Source organism: Channa argus, chromosome 4 (genome assembly GCF_033026475.1).
Source record: "Channa argus isolate prfri chromosome 4, Channa argus male v1.0, whole genome shotgun sequence".
NCBI classification, from domain to species: domain Eukaryota; kingdom Metazoa; phylum Chordata; class Actinopteri; order Anabantiformes; family Channidae; genus Channa; species Channa argus.
In genome coordinates, this window is record NC_090200.1 from 7148007 (window position 1) to 7158791 (window position 10785).

Consider the following 10785-nt stretch of genomic DNA (forward strand, 5'->3'; position numbering starts at 1 on the left):
TGATTTGGCACAGTTTTTACGCTGGATGCCCTTCCTGACGCAACCCTCCCCAATTTCTACCGGGCTTGGACCAGCACTGCATCGCTGGGAAGGGGGAATGGGCTGTTAGGGGTTCAGGGTCTTGCCCAGGGACACTTTGACATATAGCCAGGGCCGGGGATCGAACCACTCACCCTGTGGTCCGTAAGAAACTGCCTTTACCAACTGAGCTATAGCCACCCCTTATCACAACATTAACTTTTATATGTTACTAATAACAACCATTTATATAATAAAACTTAAATGTATATTTTCTTAGAACTCTAAAATAGAGAAGTCTAGAGGTGATGATCTTATCTGTGAAAACAGAACGTTACAGCTTAGACTCCCTGTTGAGATATATATAGTGTATAACTTCTCGTCTTTAGTTCCCCAAGCAATGACTTGATTCCCTGAAAAGTGGAAATAAAAAGACATGAGAAAGATGACTATTATATTATCTGAAAAACATCCAGTACACACTGTCCTTGAAGAAAAAAACCCACTGGTAAAGCCACTTTATTTGTGTTTGCTCAACATTGAAGATAATTGGGTTTATGAAAATCTCTGTATTTATTTCCGTGTATTCACATCTAGATATATTACAATAAGATAGAACAATTCACCTTTTGTATTAGATAACCCAAACTTTAATCATGCCAACTAGCATATTTCTACCTTAGCAAACTTACAAACTTTTGTGCTGTACTTTGTTTACAGGGCTGTGTGTGAAAAATATCTGTCTTCAGATACTGTGCCATAGAGAAGTATAATGTTCTTTGTCAGTGTTTAATCTGTACTTACATTTTCAAAACATATTAAGGCCTTATAAAATATTATGATTGTGTTGAAAATGACAGCATTACAGTAAGTTTAAGTGTGGCTCAAATGATTAGTTGGTTGACAGAAACTTAAATTATTTCATTGTTCCAGCTTTACACACGTGAGGCTTTTGTATGTTCCTCAAATTAAACCTTAACTTTGTTAAGTACCTTTATTAGTTTTATATGTTAAAGGGGTTGGCGTCTGCCAAAAGAGAAATTATTATGTTTTCTGTGTAACTAATGGATAATTATTAGGATATTTTAGCTTCATTGAAGTTTCGCTATTACCTTAAATTGCACAGTATTTATATCTTTGAGTAAAACACTCACGTACTCCTTAGAATCACTGACACACAAACACGGTCATACACACAAGCTCACAACTCACAACTTTAATGACACTTGTGATTGGATACAGTAGATTTTGTTGTAACCAATCTTGTGATGATTCATATTTCATGATGCTGCAATTTCCTGGAAAGAAAAATATAAAAAGAGACTGAAAAGGAATCAAAGGGCTCAGACTGCTGCCCTCCTGGAAGACCTGCCCTCCTGACGTACCCCTTGTGTCTCATCTCAGTTGACCACGTCAAAGGTGAGATTTTTTTCTAGTTACTGGGGGCCCTTTGGTTTTTACTCTAAATGGAAGCTCTTTGTTTGTCAGGAGCAGGAAGTGATGAGAATTAAATGTTTTTAAAAACAAGTTGTTATACTTTAAAATTAATCTTAGAATATGTTCTGATGTTCAGAGAAGGCCAAACTTGCCTTTTTTAGTTCCACAAACAGTGACTTGTAACTTTCCAGTAGTTTCTGTAAACAGGACCTTTAGTGTCTAAGAAAAATGAGAAAGATGAATATCTTTAATTGTAACTTTTGAAAAACCATATACAACACTTGTGTTTAGGATGAAAAGATGAATATTTCTGGTTTCACAAACTTGCAGATCTTACAGCAACATACAAATATCTGTCTTCAGATCGACCTGAAATCATTAGTTGATTGACAGAAAATATAAATATAAAATCTTCATGCAGTGTAAAAACATTTAATTGCTCCTGCTTCACAGCTGTGAGGATTTGCATGTTCATGAAGTTCAATTAAAGTTTACTTCAATATTGTAATAAAGTAGTGAAAATTTTGTTCTTTAAAGTTCCTGGAATAGAGAACAACTACCTCTTATATAATAGATTTATCTGAATTAAATCTATATTATATATAGATTTAATGGTGTCTGCTCAAAAGAGGAGAATAAATAAGAGAAATTATTATGTTTTCTGTGTAACCTATGAATATTTCTTAAGATATTTTAGCTTCATTGAAGTTTTGCTATTACTTTAAATTGCATAGCATTTATTGCAGCTTCAATAAAATAAAATAAAACCTACACACATAAATACGTGTGTAGTACATATTTATCTAAACCTAACCTTTAAATAGAAAGGTTAGAATTTATGCACATTACAACTAAAAACTTGATTAACTTGATAAAATATCTGCCGATAAGTTCTTAAAGTGGTTAATTTAAGCATATTGTCACAAAAAAATACTGTATGCTTATTTACTGATTATTCTTTATGCATCATCAGTTTTCCCACACAGCTGTGATCTCTGGTTGTCTCCACACTTAAACTGCATGAAATACCCAGAATGCAATAGGCAGTTACCATGGCCCTCTCAATGCTGCCACCTTGTCACTAAAGTTTGCAATTGCATTTTGGACTATGAACAGTGTACTTCATTCATATTATACAAACATGAAAACCACGTTACATTCACAAATTAACTAAACTATTTTATATTATGAATAATATGTTATATTACATTTTCCATCTTGCTACACAGTGAAATGCAGCACTGTAGAGCCTGGTAAAAGAGAGCAAAACACAGCGTACAGTAAATAACGGATAATTTAAAAAAGCCTTTGCCGACACTAATTCAGTAAATATGCACACATTTAATTTTCCTAAAAAAACTGTCTACTGAACCTGTGTTTAATGCTTATGATTCAAAGTATACACAAAATATTACGTATTTCACGATAATCATAACAATGTTCCTGTTGTTCTTTTCCACCAGAAAATAATGAGGATGCAGTTTGCCTGCTTGCTCTTGATGCTGCTGTCTGTCTCTGCGGTCAATTGGCTGTCGTTCACAGACAAGCATATTATCCAGGACCAGCAGAATGGAGATTGTAAGATTCGCATGAAGCATATCAACCGTGTTTATAAAACATGTAAAGACATAAATACCTTCATAGTGGATTTCACTGGAACAGTCAACAACCTCTGCCTTGGAAAATATACGGGGATTGTTACATCTTCCTTGCCTTATGATCTTATGATCTGTAAAGGGGGGGGTACATTTCCTAACTGTAGATACAATAAACAAACGTTCCCAGCATATATTCAAATTCGATGCAACAATTACCAACCTGAACATTATGTAGGGCACAGTCGGAGACCTGGATTTTAATCAAACATCACTATGCCTGACCTGTGCTCTTACTGCTGAGTACTTGAGGTGCCTTTTAACAAATGTCATCATGGTATTGTTGCAGATGTTTTATTATGCCTCTGATGACTGATTCCTATATTCTCTTTTTGCTTGCAACACACAAACATATGCATATATGAGAGTGAGATAAGAAGAGTACAGCCAAAGTAAAGGAAGACTGGCATTTGATTGGTCTTATTTTAGCAGATACTGATAAATAAATTATTGGCAGATTGAGAGAGAGAGCTGTCATGTATATTCTGGAATAGGTGACACAGCAGGCCACTGAAAATTAAACTTCATGCTTAATTAAGGAGTCATTGAAATGATTATTTCAGTGGAACTGCTTCCTGTACTTACTATCACCTTTGTACATGTTTTAATATTCCATACTACAGGAAAACTATTACTAAAACAGGAAAATAATTACAGAAAAACAAAAAAATATTTGTCTATGGAAACAGTGTTTTGCTTTCTTTAGCGTCTTTGTAATTTTGTTCTCATTTGACGTGGTTTAAAAGCCTTTGTGTTTTTGTCTAAACCACACAGCATTTGCAGATCCTACAGCTGTTTGTACTGCATAAAAGAATTATCAGAATAAAATGGCCTGGTTGCAGTTTTTTACTTGATAATAGATAATATCTGTGTCTTAAACAAAAAGGTAAAGATACAGATATGCACAGAAAGGGATAAACCAAGTATATGTTGCAGCAAGTTACTGTATAGAGAAATGTTTAACAACGTGTAACATGGACAGTTCACTGGCACACGTAAAAATATGCATTAATGTGGATTTTGTGTTGGACAAGTCAGCATGCAGTGAGAAAAGCCTGTTGTCTAGTAAATGTATATTAAAGAGAGTACAATTGCATATAATAAGGATTTGGTGGCTCCACAGGGACCTGCACAAAATCTGATGAGCTGAAGGCTACAGTTTTAAAAATGAAAAAATAATCAGGGCTACTGCACTTTAAACAAGTGAGATGCTCATCACACAACACATCAGAATTCCCAACTGAGGGATCTGCCATTGAATGACAATGTGGGTAATATAGGGAGCAGGTTTACAATGGGAAAAGGAATAAAGGACCTGTCTGTACTTCTGATCTTTACTGTCCAACAGTACATTTTTCACTGACTGGCAAAGCAAAAGCATAGGTTTTACCTACATTATACTGTACCTGCAATGTAATTGTAATTGACATTTAGTTCATACATTTCAGTGTCAGCACATCACTGACATCTTGTGGTTTTCACAGAACCAGCTCTGTTCTTCCTTCATTAGCAAGATGTAAGCAAATAGTATGAGCAGAATAATGTATTTATTGGTACAGATGTTTCTTCAATTACTCTTCTTCTGACTGATTCATATCTTCTCTTCTTACTTTACCAGCACACACACGCACACACATATGGAATATGTACATTTATTCCATTACTTAAAAAACCCTGTCTTGACCCAGGTGTTTTAGCCAATTACAGACCAATATCTAATCTCCCCTTTATTTCTAAAATAATTGAAAAAGTAGTCGCAAAACAATTATGTGATCACCTTCATAGGAATAATTTGTATGAAGACTTTCAGTCAGGATTTAAAGTTCATCATAGTACAGAAACAGCACTGGTAAAAGTCACCAACGATCTTCTCATGGCCTCAGATACTGGACTCATCTCTATACTTGTTCTGTTAGATCTTAGTGCTGCATTTGATACCATTGATCATAACATTTTAGTACAGAGACTGGAACATGAAATTGGAATTACAGGAACTGCACTAGGTTGGTTTAAATCTTATCTATCTGATAGATTTCAATTTGTTCATGTTAATGATGAATCCTCCATGCACTCAAAGGTTAGCTATGGAGTTCTACAAGGCTCTGTGTTAGGACCAATACTTTTTACTTTATATATGTCTCCTTTAGGCAACATTATTAGAAAACACTCCATAAATTTCCACTGTTATGCTGATGATACCCAGCTATATTTATCTATGGAACCAGATGAAAATAATCAGTTAATAAAGCTTCAAGCATGCCTACAAGACATAAAGGCCTGGATGTCCCACAATTTTTTACTTTTAAACTCAGATAAAACTGAAGTCATAGTATTTGGGCCCAAAAATCTCAGAGATATGATGTCCAACCATATTGTTACACTAGATGGCATAAGTCTGGCCTCCAGTACTACTGCAAGGAACCTTGGAGTTATTTTTGATCAGGATCTGTCCTTTAACTCACATATAAAACAAATCTCTAGAACAGCCTTCTTCCACCTACGGAACATTGCCAAAATTAGGAGCATCCTGTCTCAAAGTGATGCCGAAAAACTGGTCCATGCATTTGTTACCTCTAGGTTGGACTACTGTAATTCCCTACTTTCAGGATGCCCCAGTAACTCCCTAAAGAGCCTGCAATTAATCCAAAATGCTGCAGCAAGAGTGCTGACTGGAACTACCAAGAGAGATCAAATTTCACCTTCACTAGCTTCTCTCCATTGGCTTCCCATTAAATGTAGAATAGAATTTAAAACCCTGCTTCTTACATATAAAGCTCTGAATGGTCAGGCTCCATCATATTTAGAAGACCTCATAGCACCATATCATCCCAGTAGACCACTTCGCTCTCAGAATGCAGGCCTACTTGTGGTTCCCAGAATTTCCAAAAGTAGAATGGGAGGTAGAGCCTTTAGCTATCAAGCTCCTCTCCTGTGGAACCAGCTCCCAGTTCAGATTCGGGAAGCAGACACTCTCTCTACTTTTAAGTCTAGGCTTAAAACCTTCCTTTTTAATAAAGCATATAGTTAGTTATAGTTATGCTGCCATAGGCTTAGACTGCTGGGGGACCCACCCCCCAATGCACTGAGCTCCTTTCCTCCTCTTGACCATCTCTCCTCTCCTCTCATCCAGCAATTGTCACCACTGTATGTCATTAACTCTGTGTGTTCTTTGTCCTCCTCTGTCCCCCTCTCTCTGTCCCTTTCTGCAGGTGTCCCCCGGCTTTGAAGCTGTGTGTCTTCCAGCATGAAGCTACTGATCCTACCAATCTGCCCGATGTTTTGTTGTTGCTTTTGTTGCTCTGTTCTTTTCTCTCTCCCCTTTCCACTCACCCCAACCGGTCGAGGCAGATGGCCGTCCACCCTGAGCCTGGTTCTGCTGGAGGTTTCTTCCGTTAAAGGGAGTTTTTCCTCTCCACTGTTGCCTATGGCTTGCTCCAGGGGGAATCGTTGGGTTCTCTTTATATATCTTTATAATCTTGACTTTATTCTGTAAAGTGCCCTGAGATGACTTTGTTGTGAATTGGCGCTATATAAATAAAGTTGAATTGAATTGAAATTGAATTTGTACAGATTTTAGCACATTTCCATAAAAACATCTGTCTCTCACGTGTGTGTGTGTGTGTGTACACATATGTATGTAAAATCTGACTGTAAAAAAAAATAGGCAGATTTGCTCTGATACTGATCCTGATTAGCAGCTTGGCACATCTCCCACGTGTACCCTTGTACTGGACAGTTGAGGTGGTTCGGGAATTTAATAAGAAAGCCTCCACCAGAGCAGCTGAAAAATGTCACTAGAGAGAAGGATGTCTGGAAAGCCTGTCTAAAGCTGCTGCCACCATGATCCAACTCAGGATAAGCGGAAGATAATGAATGAATGAATATTACTTTTAGCTGCTTCTATCTTGTAAATATTATATGTAAGTAGTTTTGAAGCTGTAGGGGTGAACTGCCATTTTCTTTCTGTTTTCTCTTGTTTCACATTAAGGCTTAATGAATGAATCTTAGGGCCTAGCTAGCAGGTTGTTTGGGAAATAGATTCTTCTGTTTGCTGTTTTGGCCTTGGTTCACACTGAATCACATTCTCTTAGTTGTAGAAATTAATTGCACACTTAATTGAAAAATTTGGATTCTGAATTTTGCTTTGGGGAACAGGGAGGGAACAGCCTTATTTGTCCTATAGGTTTCACTCCTGCCCCCTAGACAGGGGCGTAACACTGCTGTGAGAAAATACTTGGATTGTACTGTACTTAAAGCTTCAGTATTTGACATCTTTCAGTACTGTAAATAGAACTATTCTACATAACTTATCTTCCTGTGGAGAGGGACTTTCTAGTGACACAGACTCACTATCTTGCAGGTTCTACCTGCATATTTCACTACAGAGCCACAGAATCTTTAACTGATTGTTGTCTGATAAATATTCATCTTCTTTTCATCTTAATACAGAATCAGATATTGTTCATGCACCTGGAAACTAAATGATTCACTGTAAACTCTGTAAACAGCTTCAGCTTCAGACGGTAAAGAACCTTGTTTGAAATAACATGGTTCGTGTCATAGAGAACTGACCAGGCTGTTAAATGAATGTGCTGCAGTAATGTCAAGTAGGACGACGGCTGCTGTAAGGAAACCAAAACGTACATTGTGGTTGATGAACAGAGTCAAAGACTTTGTCTGTGAACTACAGAAGGGAGCCACATACCTCAATTGTACATATCAAATGTCTCACTGAGACAACTGCAGTCCCATGTGAAGCATGTTTACCAGTTCACTTTAAAGAAACATACTTTTTCATAGCATTTGTGGTTAGAAACAATGACTCACCTTCTCGTCTTTATTCACTGCAGTTCCAAAGAATAAAATCTGTACAAACCTCAGAGAATTTTTTTACTATTTTAATGAATTAGGCCAAATTACATTAACTGTGAGATTTCACATGTTCATGAAGTTGAACTAAAGTTTAAATCAATATTGTAATGAAGTTGTACAGGGTTTTATCCTTTAAAGGTGATAGAAGCTGCTGAGACACTGAGCTTAGACGCCCCCTTTCAGTTCCTGGAATAGAGACCACCTTCTCACACACACACACCTCTCACACCACTGAAACAAACACACTCACTGCTTTAATGATGCTTTTGATTGGATACAGAAGATTTAGTTGTAACCAATCTTGTGATGATCTGTGCTTCTTGATGCTGCAGTTTCCTGTGAAGAACAATATAAAATGTGTGTGAAAAGGAAGCAAAGCTTCAGACTCCTGCTCTCCTGGAGGACCTGCCTAGACTCTCCTCTGTCTCCCAGAACAGATGTTTCCACTCAGGTGTTGCTTCTAAGGTAAGAGGACGAAGAACAACTGTGAGATTGCTTGACAGCTGCTCTAAGTGTGTGTGCTGAAAGTCAGTTTAAACTGAGCAGTCAGTGACACTTGGGCTGATGAGGATTAGTGCAATGAGAATGTATATTTATTTGTCTTTATACTTAAAGCTACACTCTTAAAAGGATGCTCTTCAGCACCAGCAGACACACCCTGACTCCATCTGGTGTGTACTTGTTCCATTTGACAATAGCGGACGGCCTGATAGCCCTCACCTTGCCCTTCTCGGCTGTATCTGTGATCTATGGATGGGTATTTGGAGACTTTATGTGCAAACTCCTCAGTCTCATATTCGAAGCAAACTTCTACACCAGCATCATCTTCCTGGCCTGTATCAGCATCGACCGGTATCTTGTGATTGTGCGCGCCAGTGAGACTCTGAAGAGTCGCAAGAGGAAGTGCAGCTGGATCCTCTGCACAGCGGTGTGGGCCCTGGGTTCGGCCCTCTCATTGCCTGCACTTTTCCATAAAGTCATACAGTTAAATGAAACGGACACGCTGATTTGTTCTGAAAGTTATGAAATGGGCAGTGCCAAATCGTGGAGAATTACAGATCATGGGTTCCATCATATTTTTGGCTTTTTTCTCCCTCTGGCTGTTATGATAATCTGCTACAGCATCACCATCGCAAGGCTGCTGCGCACCCGTGGTTTCCAGAAACACCGCGCCATGAGGGTGATCTTGCTCGTGGTGATTGCGTTTCTGCTCTGCTGGACTCCGTATCATATAACCAGGATGGTGGACACGCTCCTGAGGATGAATGTGATACTGAATAACCGTGCTGTCAGAGGCTCAGTGACCATGGCTTTGACTGTAACCCACAGCCTGGCTATGATGCACAGCTGCATCAACCCTGTGCTCTACGCATTTGTGGGAGAGAAGTTCAGGAAAAACATGATGCTGTATTTTCAGAGGACGTCACTGTAGAAGACCTCAGAAGGAAGCGCAGCTGTTCAGACCTTTTCAGTTCAGCCTGGAAAATCAGCCAAACAACTTTCCTCAGACTGGAGAATAAACTTGAATGAGTTGTAAAATGTTTTGAAGAAAATAAATTCCAGTTGCCATGAGTTAACTTTAGCATAAGTACCATTCATCTTTTGAGTAATTCATGAGCCTGTTGTGCTTCCAAAGAATGATGCCAAGTGTCACAAAACATTAATCTAATTTTAATCTATTTTCCTCTTCTTTAAATGAAAAGCTCAAGTAATTAATGAAAATTAGGTTTCATATGTTCAGAGATTTCTCCATTAAGTAAACTGGAATCATACATTTTTACGTGAAAGATTTAGATGGAATTTTCCAGACCTAATGCCCCACTGCACTTATTAGTTATGTCATTTAACTGTGGTCAAGTAAGGAGCCAACTATGAACTGGGATTAGATTCATGTACTATTCATGATGGTCTAAGGATTAAAAGGTACATCACAAAACACCTTTAAGCCACATTCTCCTGTATTTTCCACATAAACAATTTTGTGTTTTTATCTTCACCAGAGAATTATGAAGATCCAGTTTGTCTGTTTCCTGCTGGTGCAGCTCTTTGCTACTTCACTCAGTAAATTATAAAGTTGAGTAAGTTGAGCAAATGAACAGCACATCAATAAGGATATGGATGAAAGCATGTTTGTATGTAATTTATGAAATGTAATAGATGACTGGTGTAATGACCATGTAATGACCAGGGGAGATCTCTGCCTGCTTCCAGCTCCCCTCTGTCGTCTCCTTGCTATACCTCCCTCCAAACATGGCTGCACTGGTCCCCTCTGCAGCCACCCTGGATGACTGATCATCAAGTGGAGCAGGACCAGGATTGTCAGGACCATCATGTTGATATGTAGTCGAGGGAGTTTCCTTCATCTCATCTGTATGAGGAGCTCTTCTCTACCAGACCAGTGCCCTTGTGACTTCCTGTGGGCTGCAGAGAGGCATGTTTAAAGCAGGTTACCTGGGGAACCAGAAAAACTAATTTGTCTTGAAAACAGAAGGTCACACAGGGCCGAGCCGACTTAAGTGGTACAAGAATCAGGAGAAGTTCACAGCAACAGAGAAGTTTGCTGGTAAAACTGCTCTTTTCTGTTCGAGCAAACTAATACCATCAGCAAAAATTTCATAAACCCTGCAGCAAGTTGAATTATTTTTTTCCTTTTTAAACCCCTAACAGCCCATTCCCCTCCCCAGCTGTGCAGTCCAAGCCCGGTAGAAATTGGGGAGGGTTGCGTCAGGAAGGGCATCCGGCGTAAAAACTGTGCCAAATCAACAAGCGGACAATGATCCGCTGTGGTGACCCTGAACTCACG

The 10785-nt window shown here is 38.4% G+C and overlaps 1 protein-coding gene and 1 long non-coding RNA gene across 2 annotated transcripts; both read left to right on the forward strand.

The window, feature by feature from the left end:
- The first annotated feature begins 1344 nt into the window (after window positions 1-1344).
- On the forward strand, window positions 1345-3938 carry LOC137125762 (uncharacterized). Its single transcript, XR_010914202.1, has 2 exons — window positions 1345-1437; window positions 2919-3938. It is a non-coding gene; the product is annotated as an uncharacterized lncRNA (long non-coding RNA).
- Window positions 3939-8613: 4675 nt separating this feature from the next.
- Window positions 8614-9414, forward strand: LOC137125135 (C-X-C chemokine receptor type 1-like). Its single transcript, XM_067500129.1, has one exon. The coding sequence runs from the start codon at window positions 8614-8616 to the stop codon at window positions 9412-9414; it is 801 nt and encodes a 266-aa protein (XP_067356230.1).
- Window positions 9415-10785: the final 1371 nt, after the last annotated feature.

What these genes read in the sequence shown, in the direction of transcription:
- LOC137125135 (XM_067500129.1), top strand. Translation starts at nt 8,614, where the DNA reads ATGCTCTTCAGCACCAGCAGACACACCCTGACTCCATCTGGTGTGTAC.